This window comes from Odontesthes bonariensis, chromosome 4, assembly GCF_027942865.1.
Source record: "Odontesthes bonariensis isolate fOdoBon6 chromosome 4, fOdoBon6.hap1, whole genome shotgun sequence".
NCBI classification, from domain to species: Eukaryota; Metazoa; Chordata; class Actinopteri; order Atheriniformes; family Atherinopsidae; genus Odontesthes; species Odontesthes bonariensis.
The window spans coordinates 25381525-25394840 of NC_134509.1; the positions used below are offsets into that span (position 1 = coordinate 25381525).

At 41.9% G+C, this 13316-nt stretch overlaps 1 protein-coding gene across 1 annotated transcript; it reads left to right on the top strand.

Moving 5' to 3' along the window:
* Positions 1-123: 123 nt before the first annotated feature.
* pdcd11 (programmed cell death 11) lies at positions 124-13281 on the top strand. Its single transcript, XM_075463681.1, has 36 exons — positions 124-169; positions 560-682; positions 888-1034; positions 1148-1312; positions 1412-1573; positions 1677-1797; positions 1990-2165; positions 2371-2478; positions 2718-2930; positions 3048-3172; positions 3268-3328; positions 3549-3695; positions 3808-4059; positions 4163-4288; positions 4395-4589; positions 4729-4899; positions 4987-5200; positions 5380-5529; positions 6697-6809; positions 6950-7449; positions 7605-7667; positions 7893-7989; positions 8081-8170; positions 8284-8386; positions 9149-9326; positions 9780-9836; positions 9929-10051; positions 10224-10346; positions 10657-10825; positions 11089-11223; positions 11298-11441; positions 11573-11823; positions 11954-12122; positions 12244-12397; positions 12524-12689; positions 12821-13281. Exons 2-36 carry the CDS (start codon positions 581-583, stop codon positions 12990-12992), a joined length of 5442 nt encoding a protein of 1813 aa, XP_075319796.1. The 5' UTR covers positions 124-169; positions 560-580; the 3' UTR covers positions 12993-13281.
* Positions 13282-13316: the final 35 nt, after the last annotated feature.

Here is a 13316-nt window from a genome sequence, read left to right on the forward strand (position 1 = left end):
GGCTTTTCTATTGGTTTAAAGCTATGTCACTCAAATCTAAATTCCATCGCGATCACCTAATGGTTAAAGTTAGTGCCAATCATTCAGTCTCTGCTGTGATTGGCCATTATGTGAACAGCCCATGAGGTTTTCTTCCGGGTTACGGTGATGGCGTGTTGCTGAACAACATGTGAGTGTTTGATATGCACAATTCTAGAGTAAATCTGAGGAAGTATTGGGATAATTCTGATATTTTCATTTTAAACTGAGATTAAATCGATCGAGACCGGTTTCTTATTTGCTGGCTTATTTTCTTGTGGTACTCTGTTAAGGCTTTCGCTCGAATGCCAGAGGACTTGCATTTTAGGCGGACATGGTCTAACTGTCCATTTAAGTTGAGATATTTTAGAGCATTTGATCAGTGAAACTGAAATAATCACAAATGCAGTGACCAAATATATACAGTGCTCAGTCATCTCCTACTATCGAGTCGCGGAGAGTATATTTAACTTTTGTGTCGAACAGCTTTTTAGATGTTTAAACGTGATCTCCTCATTGATTTTGACTTTAAATTTCTCAGACCTCTGAAAAAACATCAAACATGGCATCAGCTGAGGAAGACTTTCCTCGAGGAGGGACAACAAAGAAACCCACTGAGAGTAAAATAGAGGTGGAACGAACACAAGTGGACAACCTGTTTCAGGTAGAATTTAACTTCTCTCTCTATGTTTATTGCTGAAAGCCCGAAAATTGGGAAGACATTTGATTTATTTGCACCTTATTATGCAACGTGTTGATCCAATTATTATTATATTATATATTTATATATTAATTATTATATTACAGGGTTTCAGTAATCTGTATTTACCACTATATATATATATATATATATATATTTTCTCTTGCAGCCAAATGAACAAACAGAAACTAAGAAAAGAAGGGGGGCCACAAAAGATGATGGCAAAAAATTCAAGAAGCAAAAGACAGATGGCAAAACAGAAGGTGGCCTGACACTCAATGCCGCGGCCAAATGTGTGGAAATTTTGCATATCAAGGTAATAAATTTGTCACTTAATATAATGTATAGTTAATCATTTGTTAGATGTATTCTGTTGATTAATTTTAAAACTACTTTTCATTGTGATAATACTATGTTCTTTTCTCCCAGAATGTAAAAGAGGGGATGCTGATTCTGGGCTGTGTGAAAGAGGTGACGGACTTTGAGGTGACTGTCAGCCTGCCTTGTGGCCTGCAAGGCTACCTCAGCATCAGAAACATCTGCGACTCGTACACCAAGCTGCTCAGTGAGCAACTGGAGTCAGCTGACACAGAGGTATAGTGAAATGATGACTTGAAAAATATCGAGGGCGAGAACTGGTCCACAATTATTTCACACATTTCGAGATGCATGTCTGAGCTTTTTACTTCACAGGAGATCTGCTCTCTGCCGCATCTTTTCTCTCCCGGCATGGTGATCAGATGTGTGGTTGCCAAGCTGGACATAACTAAGGGAGGGTCGCTTAGCATCCAGCTGTCAGTCAATCCAAAACTGGTCAACAAGAGTCTCACCTCAAGCTCTCTAAAAGCTGGAATGGTGAGCCATAATGAGCATTGTCAGTTAAATGATTGTTCTGTTTATTTTTATTTAATGCTTTAATGCAAAACATTGTGTTTAAATATTTTGATATGCAATTTAGGTGTTGAGTGGGTGCGTGGAGAGCGTGGAAGATCATGGCTGCATAATTGACATTGGCGTCAGTGGAACCAAAGCTTTTCTTCCAAAGGCAGTCATAACAGCCAGACAAAGTAAACTGGAAGGTATAAAAACAACTAATTGCACTAAGTTTGGAGAATAACCTCAGCTACTTATTCACCTTTTTTATAAAAAAAAAATCTCTTTTAGAGTAGGACTGTGCTTCTTTTATCAAACAATTGTTTCCATTTTTTTTATTTTTTTTTAATCAATCACATGCAAAAAGTCAAGCATTTGTGTATTCTCCTTTTGTCCAGAGCTGAAAGTGGGTCAGTATGTGACTTCACTAATAAATGAAGTAAAGAACAGTGGGCGAGTGGTCTACCTTTCTGTGAACCCTTCCACTATCGCTCAGGCCTGTGCTGAAACCAAGCATGGCTGGAACCTCACCAATCTTCTGCCTGGCCTTCTGGTCAAAGCTACCATCAAAAAGGTGAGGACATCTTTTACCCTCAGTCATGAATTATAGTCATGGGAATAAAAAAATCACATCCTTTTTCAATTCTGAGATATTAGGATATGATAAAGAAGAGTAATCTAATCACATGAAGTATTACAGCGTGTCTTTATTTATATACAGGGAATATGCTCTGTCGGTGTTGTTGTCACTTAATAAAGTCCACATGTTTGGATTGCAGGTGACCAAACATGGCCTGCTTCTGGACTTCCTGTCATCTTTTAGTAGCCAGGTGGACTTTCTCCACATGGAGCCAGATCAGACATCCAGCTACACTGAGAGGCTCGAGGTAAAACTGACCTGTCATGTCCAACTCTGTCTGTCAACGTTTTCAGCCCTCAGTAATGTTGCTTTAGATGAGTTTGGCAGAAAGTTTTGTTTTTTCCATGACGTGTGTGATATTCAATTCACAATCACAAAAGTAGTTCTCTTTATTTTGAGTTCTGCACTTGGCACCACTGAAGAGAAACAAATCGAAGGGAATAAACTTGTGTTGGCCTCTTACCTCTTCTGCATCCATCCTTTCAGGTTCGAGCATGTGTGCTGTACGTGGAGCCGTCCGCCCGTCTGGTGGGACTGAGCCTGCGCAGCTACCTCGTTCAGCCCGGGACTGTAATCGACACGACTTCTGCTGGAGGGGACCGGGTCGGCGAGGTGGTAAAAGAGTGCAAGATGTATGCTATGCACCACATGTCAGGAGCCATGTTGGAACTGCCAGACAAATCGCTGGCTTTTGTACATGTGAGTTGAACTGGTGCTTTGGGGGAGGGGTGTATTAATGAAAACTAAAAAATCCTGTTTGGAAGTATTCTGCTGCATCAGCCTGGTTTGAACTAATTTTACTGTCTGTCTTGACAGAGGAACCATCTGAAAGAGCCTAATGAGCCAGCCAATGTAAACAGGGTGTTTGCAACGCCTGAGCACACCTGCAGGATCATGGACTTTAGCCCAATGGAGCAACTTTATTTTGCCAGTGTACGAAAGTATGTCAGATCCCATTTATGTGTCTCATCCTGTGGTAATGGAGGATTTCACTACTCTGCTTTGATCCATTGACAATCTCTTGTCTTTATTCCAGGAGTATGATTGAGAAGCCTTTTTACAGATACCACGATCTTCAGGCTGGTCAGTTTGTAGAGGTGAGGACAGAGCATTACCCTCCCTTCAAGTGGGACACACGGGACTTGAATATGTTTTTTTTTTTTAAAGAATTCATTAGAGCAAGAGCAAGCAGCTCTACTTTGACAGTTTTTTTTACTGAGAAGTATTTTATGCAAGTCAGTTAGTTTTTTCTTTTACAATTAAAGTAATTTATAAAGTGACTTACGTTCTTTTCTGCATGTGTCTCTTCCTCTTAAGGGGACTGTGTCAGTCTTGCTGAGTCAGGGGATGGTGGTGCATCTGTCAGACCACATTAAAGGTCTGGTACCTCGGACTCACCTCTCTGACATCGTCCTCAAGAACCCAGAGAAGAAGTACATTGAGGGCATGAAGATCAGATGCAGGGTTAGTACCACTTTCTACAAATGACTTCAGGAATGAAACCTTTAACATGCAGTTTCAAGAGTTTGTGCAGATTTTCATGTCATGTGTTTGTGTGTGAATATGTGCCTTTTAGGTGCTGTCAGTGGATGCAGAGAATAAAAAGCTCTACCTGACCCGAAAGAAGGCTTTGGTTGAAAGCTCCCTGCCGTTATTCCTCAGCTATACCGATGCCCGTCCCGGCCGTGTGTCCCATGGCTACATCGTGTGCATCAAAGACTTTGGCTGCATTGTTCGTTTCTACAACACCGTCAGGGGTTTGGTCCCGCTCAACGAGCTCAGCTCCGAGCCCATCATCAGTCCCGAGGAAGTCTTCTATGTTGGGCAGGTGAGAAAATCGAACGGCACGGATACCGAGAATTGTGTCCAGAACCACAAGCTCAACTTTTGTCTTGAGTCTGATCAGTTGTTTGTTTCTGGTGAGGGTCCAGGTGTTAAAGGCTAAAGTTCTTCAGTGTAACCCAGAAAAGGAAAAGATGGTGCTGTCATTCAAGGCGGTGACAGCAGGAGAGGCGGAGGAATCAGGAAAGCCTCAGGTTGACTTTGAGGTGGGGAAGGTAAGGCAAAATGGTTATTTTTAAGTCTTTTTTTTCTTTTTTCTTTTTTTGTCATGTGTTTTCTAACATTTTCTAATGTTCTGCCTTCATTGTCTTTGTGATATAGAAGCTGGAAGCAAAAGTGGTGAAAAAGGCAGTCAGTGGCCTGGAGGTGGCCATCCTCCCCGATGAAATCCGTGCTGTTCTACCCACAATGCACCTCTCTGATCACGTGTCCAACTGCTCTTTGCTGTGGGAGAGTCTCCAGGAAGGAGATGTCATCTCTAAACTCATCTGCTTCAACAAGAGCAAACAGAATATTGTATCCTTTTTCTTTACAGATGTTGCACAGTTCTGACCTCGAGTTAAGGGCTAACTCTAACCCAAGCAAATTGTCATAAGCCCTGAGTATGAAAATGAGAAAAAAAGTTGTCTTGTTTCCTTAGCTACTTCTCACTTAGACTCTCACCAAGAAGCCAACAGTGAGATGGTCACTGGAGGAGGGATTGGTTGCCAAAGATTTCTCTGAGATAACAGTTGGAATGCAGCTGATTGGCTGGATCAAGAACATCATGTCTTATGGCGTGTTTGTAGAGTTCCCATACGGCCTTGTTGGCCTTGCACCCAAATCGGTGGGTTGAGGGCTGAAAATGTCTAATACATCTTAAAAGATATATTTCCCTATTATTAAAAATTTCTTCAACCCTTTGTGTTTAAAGGCCATGACCGACAAGTTCATCAATGATACGACAACCGCCTTCCAGCTGGGCCAAACAGTCTTTGCTAAAGTGACCAACCTGGATGAGGAGAAGCAAAGGTTCCTAGTCAACCTGAAGATCTCAGAGGTCATATCTCCAGAGGGGGACGCCCAGACCAGACTCATTAATGGCCTGCAAGAGAGAAGAGCTGTGAATGAGATGTTGGCTGTGAGAGGTATGCTGGTGTTGTTTATCTCGTCGATGAGATATTTTCTGTTGCAGTGATAATCTGAATGCAGTATTCGCAAAGAGGGATTAGAGATGGTTTCAGGATTTCTACGTTATTATCCATTCAGGAGGACACCTAGTGGTAGCGTACCAGCGGTGCGCTTGAAATTTTGTCTTTATTTTCAGATAGCAGTGGACTTCGCCAGCAGTTGGCTGCTCTGTCTGTTGGCCAGAAGCTGAAGCTGACGGTGGATTCTGTGAAGGACAGCGGTGCCACATTTAAATCTGATGATTTGGTTGGTGCCTCTGTTCTTGCCGATAAGTACCACATAATGGGTATGTACTGAATCAGAAACGTCCTCAGAGTTTGAAGCTTATGTGGTGTGTCAAGAGATTTAATTTCAGATCTGTCATTTTGTATACAGGTGATGCATTTAGGAATTTCTTGTCTTTCCGATAAAGTGCATTTCTTGCAGTTCTCAGATATGTGTAATGGACACAAACCGTTGCCAGGTGTTCATCATATAATCAGCCAAAATAATGTGTTATTCAACATTCAAATTTTGATAGCCAATGCCAGTGTGTTCCCATTTCATAGAACAATTGATTTATTGTTGATCTGCCATGACCTCAGACAGGCAGATTCTGTGTTTGTCAGATTTCCACCCGAACCCCACGATGGTTAATGTAGCATACACGGACACAAACTAAGCTAAGCCGTTGTCAGAGTATGAGTTCTTCACATGATTCAAGAAGGCACGCAGCTTTAAGTTTGATCAGATGCTCGTTCCACTGCAAGTAAACAAACAATTAACTCTTCTTAGTGTGCAGCCGGCTGTGAGATGAGTGTGCCACAGTGAGATATGGCCATCTTTTGTGTTAGATGAAGTTTACTGCAGTTGATTTTAATTTTAATTTAATTTGTGCTAAACCAGTAGGCCAGTAAATTGCAGCACTTTTTTTCTTTTTTCTTTTTCTTTACTTATTTTCAAGTCAGATTAGGATACAACTCAGTAACCTGGAGAGTTGTGCAACAGCAGGTGCCTTCGTGTGAACGTACAGTCGAATTTTTCATCAGAGAAGATGCAGAAATAGTTTTGAACTGTCATTATTATAATTTTAAGCAAGAAAATGGGAATCAGTAGGTAAAACAATTAAAGTGTTATTTCCCTCTGCATATTTATAGATTTATTTATACACAGCAACCTCTGATAGAGGGATGAATACTGTGAGCTCCCCACCATTCTGCACCGGCTCTGCTGGGCTTCCATTAAAAATTAAATTAAAAAAAAGGCTTTTGTTGGATGCAAAATCTGCCACACAGGGCATTTTTAGAAAGAAATGATTTTGCCCAATTGGAACCAGTTTCTGTTGCTTCTCTCTAACAGATTAAAAATGGAACCTTAATTACTCTGTAGTGATGTCTGGAGACCAGAGTTTCTTTGTGGTTCTGTTAAGTTACACATGAGATCAATATCTGTCTGTTGGCGGTGTATTTTTCAGGTGTTAACCTGACTGCAGGACAGAAAGTTACTGCTGTCATCCTTCATGTGGACACCCTGTCGACCTGTGTCCATGTTTCTATCCTCTCCAAGCTGGTGGCGAAGAAGAAATCTGTAAGTGTTACTTATCGTTATTGGTTTGTCTCATACTTAAACACAATTTCACATTAAAGTAGCAGGAATTTTTTTCGAGGTGCATTACATGATTTTTTTGTTTTTTATGCAATGTTTTGACCATTGTTTTCTTTTCACAGTTGACTGAAGGATCAAAATACAGTGCAATGGTGCAATACATAGACAAAGACTTTGCCATCATTTCACTGGATGATACAGCACAGCTGGCTGCGATTCAGACCAGAAGCCACCTGAATGAGGTAATTCTTTCCGAGTCAGAGAAGCTAAGGGGGGGCAAGACTTTGGAAGTTGAAGTTGTGGAACCGAGCTGTGAAGAATTACAAGGGCTCCCCTTGGTGTCGTGGGAGCGCGGCGCACCGAGACGCCAGCGCACAACCTCAGAAAACCTGACAAACTCCAGGGGTCACCGCTTCGGTGAAATCCTGCAAGGTAAAGTGCGAACAGTGAAGCCCACCTGCATTCAGGTCACGCTGGAGGATGGCAGCACGGGTAGCGTGCACGTGTCTGAAGTGGCGGAAGCTGCTGAGGTGCAGCTGGGGTCCTTCCCCACATCCTCTGTGAAAGTGGGCAGCATGGTCACTGCCAGGGTCATCGGAGGACGAGAAGCCTCCAGCCACAGGTAAACACTCGTTTCACTGCACATGTTGATACTTTCTATTTGTCCACATTAAGTTGTTTTTTTTTCATCTTACGAAAGTGTTAAAATCACTGTCAATGTTTTTTCCTATGAAAATTGTATTGTACCCAACATGAATCTCATCTGTTTGACTGCAGATTTCTGCCTTTCTCTCATCCCAAATTCACCTACACCATTCCTGAGCTCACACTCATACAAAGGTAATTTTAGAACAGTCCATCTTTATGATTATGTACTTGAATAGTATTTCACCTTGAATTATTCACACCGCTCATCCGGTTATTGGTTTCTGCCACCTTTTTGTTCTGATGTATTATTGTTAAAAAAGGATTCCAATCGTATTAACCTGCTCTAATGGTTGTATGGTTTTATGTTTTTCATACATTCCTGCTTACTTTTTGTCCAATGTGTTTTTCTTGCTGTAGCAAACTGGATAAGAGTGGAGATTTCAAACAAGTTGCAGCAAAAGATAGAATGAAGAGCTATAAGGTTGGGGAAGACGTTACGTGCTTTGTATCAAAGGTAAATTTTGGAAACTGTTATTTGGGGACATTAGCTTACATGTGGTTATTTCTGTAATTTAAAGGTTGAGTATGTTTGTTTCTGTCTCCAGTTTAATTCAGACAGGAAGTCTTTGGAGATCACCACTGATCCTGGTGTCACAGGGACAGTTGAACTGCTTGCCATGATCTCTGATCTTAAAGTAAGCCGCCGTGTGCACGTTATGACGTGATGTATTTTAAAAGTGCAAATATTGTGTAAGACTGAAGATGAAATGAGACTTGATGGGTCATGAATAAAATGTTGCTGTTTCAGGATGCCAGTCACCCAGAGAAGCTGTATAAGCTGGGCCAAGCGGTCCGCGCTAAAGTGGTAGACGCGAGCATCAAACCTCATCGCTTTGTGCTCTCACTCACAGGTAAGAAAAGCTCAGACTTTTGTGCTTTTTTTGTTATTGTTGAGTATTCCTAGCCTGGCTGACTCGTCCACATCTCGATGAGATGGTGGTCTGGGAACTAGGTGTGCATTTTCTCGTATTTGAGGCGTGGTTTACGAATGCCTAGAGCCGTTTATTGGGCGCTACGAATGTCTACCAAATGGCGTCTGGTTCTTCCCATGCTGCTTTGCGCGCGATTCATAGCCAATTGTATCACTTATACCAGATGACATATGTAGAGTGACGGAAATTCGACGAGGAAGAAGGCAATGAAATCTTTCAACGCCAAACGTTGCTCTTTTTTAAAAGTAAACTTGCGTTCTAAGCTACTTAAAGGGGAACAACAACTTGCACACTGCAGAAACGTCACACCACTTTATAAACCATCCGACAATAAAGTCACAAGCCTTACCATCAAAACCATATGCATGGTTCTCACATTACTGGCATGGGGACGTTACAAAACAACTTTATAAACAGCATGTAACTTACCTCTTGTTGGTATGCTCGCGCATGTGAAAGCCCAAAAGAGTCAATGGACGATACTCCCATATACAAAACAATTATCTTCTCTAGAAAAACTGCGTTCAAGTATTTAAAACATTACAACAATATTACTGGGCATGTATTGTCTTTGCAGTGTGAATGAAATCACGCGCAAAGCAGCATGGGAATTCCCAGGCTCGAGTATTCCACTAATGAATGATAAAAAGATTCGATCCCTGATTTTCCTTTGTTTCCCAGGTGTCCATAAACTGGAGAAAGGTGGCACTACTTTGGGAATAGTGACTAATATTCAGCCTCAAGTCGGCCTCCAGGTCAAACTTCCCTTCGGTGGTGTGGGTGCCGTTTCAGTCGCTGATCTGGCGGATGCCTACAGGCCAAACCCATTTGAGATGTACAACAAAGACCAGCTCCTCAGGTCAGTGGATTGTGGCGTCATATCCTTTCAATATGAACAGAATGCAATCAAAGATGGACTTTATGAAAAGCCAGAGAGAGACCAGACTTTATGCCCAACATAGCCTTCCCTCCACAAATGTCCTCATTTGTTCCAGGTTTTAAAGCTGCAGTTTTGTTCACTGGAGATTTAAATCCTGTAGCTGTGACAATGTTCCTATGCTCGTGCACTTAAAGTAAAGCATTAACTTGTTTGGTAGAGCAGCAGTAGCAACCAAGATGCAGAAGGCAACAGAATAAGGATGCAACATGATCTCAGAGGAAGAGGAAGGACACCCTCAAAATGAGAGCAAACATCTTTGAGCACAAACATGGATTACCACAAATATGGATTACCACCTCGATTATTATTCCTTCAAAACCTTTGAAGTAGATATAAGTTGTTAAAATGTTTCAATGTTAACTTTACCCTCAGGTTTTACCTGCTTGACAATGAAAAAGGAAAGTGGCAGCTGTCTCTGCGTCCATCAAGGTAAGAGGAGTCACTGTAAAGGTTGTGTTTTTTTTTTTTTTTTGACTTTCTGACTGAGGTTTAAAGAAACATGTCACAACATGGTTCTCCAGGCTGAACCCTCTGCAGACCAAGCCAGGAAAAGACCCTGAAGTGTTGTCTTTAGACAAACTAGAGGTGGGCCAGATCATCAGAGGCTACGTCAAGTCTGTGGGAGAGCAGGGAGTCTTCATCAGGTAACTCATTTAGCCAAATCAAGCTCAACACAAATATAGGAACTTCAGAATGAACAGTATGCTTCTGAAAGTGCTGGAAGGTCTCAACTGGTATCCTGGCATGTCTTCTGTCCTCCTCATGTGTTTTTTTTTTTTATTATTTTTTATTATAATTATTTTTGTTCTATTTCAGGTTGTCAAGAACCATCACTGGAAGAGCCCAACTTCAGCAGTCCACAAAGTACTTTGTTAACAACCACAAAGTCCTTTCTGAACACCTGCCTCCCAACATGCTCCTCACCACCAAAATCCTCAGGTAAAACAACCCGTTTCAGCTCAGACTTGGATAATGAGGATCTAGAAATTGTCCAAGATGTATCTGGTCCAGTCTAGTTTTAGGAAAGACATTCCTCAAAAGCAGGTGGTTTGAAACGGAAGGAGAACAAATAAGGTATCATGTTTGAATACAGAAACTGATCTGACCAAGCAAGAAGAGATCAGCAGCAACGTGCTGATAACAATTTATTTTTTTTTTTTTTGTTTTGCAACTTCAGGCAGTAATTTTAAGAATTCAAGCTGTTGTTTAGTTATTTTTGGTCTGCTATTTCTGCCATTCTTCTCCTCAGTATTGACAAAGAGGAGGAGTTTGTCAACCTCTCTCTGCTCCCCGAGGACACCAGGAAGCCAGACGTCCTTCCAGAATCACTTGGTCTGCCCCTCCGTCTCATTGGAGAGGAGAAGAAGAAACATGACATGAAAAAGAACAAGAAACGCACACTTTCTGAAGGCGACCAGGTGATACTGCAGCCTAAATATCGGTTCAATTCAAACCTTTTATCCTTCTTTTGTGCGTTTATCTATAAATGACTATTGAACCATTTTGTTAGACAGTCAAAGTAAACGGCGCTCAGTATTGGCAATAAATCAATCCCAGCCTAATTTACACACCATTTATAATTGTTTGGTCTGAGAGTAACAAAAGCTGCATTCATCTTTGAGGATGCTCTGTGGTTTATTTAAGCTTTGATGGTAATCTTTGCTGTTCATTCGTTTGGCAGAAACGAGCAGAGTCTGAGATTCCAAAGAAGAAGAAAAAAGAAAGAAAGGGAGCAAAGAATGATGGAAATGACAGCGGGGTAGAGGTGTACTTCAGAGAAGAAGAGGAACATGAAGAAAAACCTGACCCTGCAACAGTAAGCAGCTGCTAAGTAACTGTGTCATTCCTGAACTTCACGTTCCACAGCCTTCAAACAAATTCTCTCTGCAGGTGACTTCCAGCTCAGCAGGACCATCCAGACTGCAGGTGTCTGCAGGTTTCTCCTGGGACGTGGGCCTGAGCTCCCTGAAGCCTTCGCCTGCAGCACAGGAAGGGGACTCCAGTGATGGAGAAGATCTAGATAAAAGCACCAAGGTAAGATTGATTTATTGATTGAATGGAACTTTCAACAGATAATCTGATTAAGCTATTTATCTATGACTTGTCCCTAGATTTTGGTTCTATATAATTAGTCATTTTCTTGTCTGTCTTCCTTTTGTTTCTAGGCCCAGAAGAAGTCTCGCTATGAGCTCGAACAAGAGAAAAAGGCAGCAGAGAAAGCCCTGGTACAGCGGGAGGCTGAGCTGATGGATCCAAGCCTACAGCCTCAGGATGCGGCTGCCTTTGAGCGCCTCCTTTTAGCTTCACCCAACAGCTCGCTGCTCTGGCTCCAGTACATGGCTCACCATCTGCAAGCCACACAGATCGAGCAGGCCCGTGCTGTGGCTGAGAGGGCCCTCAAAACTATCTCTTTCAGGTAATTAGAATGATGACATCTCTATTAAATCTCATTCATATGTGAAATGAGCACTTTTTGATTATTCTGGATCTATTTTGATGACCGATGGCTGTCTGTTGTGTAAAATCTAATCCTGCTTTGGGTTCAGGGAAGAGCAGGAGAAGCTGAATGTGTGGGTGGCCCTGCTGAACCTGGAGAACATGTACGGCACAGAGGAGAGTCTCAAAAAAGTGTTTGAGCGAGCCTTGCAGTTCTGTGAGCCAATGCCGGTATATCAGCAGCTGGCTGACATCTACGCCAAATCCAACAAAATCAAGGTCCAGCCTACTGAGTCGCTTGCGCCTTACTTTACTACATAGAAAAATAAACTGTTCTGTAGTCTCTAATGTCTGAATGCTTCTCTTTGTGTGTTTTGCCTCTTTTTGTACTTGTGTCCAGGAGGCGGAGGGCTTGTATAAGACGATGGTGAAGCGTTTCCGCCAGAACAAGGCGGCGTGGTTTGGCTACGGCACCTTCCTGCTTCAGCAGGGTCAGAGCGATGATGCCACGGCTCTGCTACAGAGGGCGCTGAAGAGTCTTCCTGCCAAAGAAAGTAAGATTTCCCATTTAAATGTAGACATTCTCTCACTGTAATGCTGTCTATTTAATGAAGTTTCCCTCTCTTAGCTGTTAATCGTCTCAGGTTTGGACCTTACTGTATTGTTGTTTATCCTCTCAGGTGTGGATGTGATCGCCAAGTTTGCTCAGCTGGAGTTCCGTTATGGTGATGTTGAGAAAGGACGCAATATGTTTGACAAAGTCCTGACAAGCTACCCAAAACGTACAGATCTTTGGTCCGTTTTCATCGATCTTATGGTCAAACATGGATCACAGAAGGAAGTCAGGTGAACAAAAGCTCTTCTGCCAGTTCAACAGCTTCTTTCCCATTTTTACATTTAACTCTATGTCAACACAAATAATAGCCTTCTACTTTCATGAAAACTGAGTGCGTTTTCCAACCTCCTTCCTCTTGCAGGGCACTCTTTGATCGAGTGATCCACCTCAGTGTTTCTGTGAAAAAGATTAAGTTCTTTTTCAAGCGCTACCTGGAGTATGAGAAGAAGCATGGCACCCCTCAGAGCATCCAGGCGGTCAAAGAAAAGGCCATGGAGTTTGTGGAAGCCAAAGGCACAGAGGCGGCAAATTAAAGAGCAAATATGAAAACATTTGCTGCAATGGAAGTGGACTTCAGGAGACGTGCAACACATTTGTGGCTTCAGATTGTTTTTTATCATTACGAACTGTTAAATCTGAAAGTCTGTTTGAAGCCGTAATGATGCAGGGCACAAAAGACCTTTTTGTAAAGTGAGCTGTAATCACCTATAAATGTTAAAAACAAGCATGTGTTTAACATTTCATGAACTCGCATTTTAACTGTTTTGTATAATAGTGTGAGGAGGGAAGATTTATAAAATGGTCCCCTTTTTATGAAAATGACTGAACTCATTGGTTGATCTTTAAATAAATCCAAC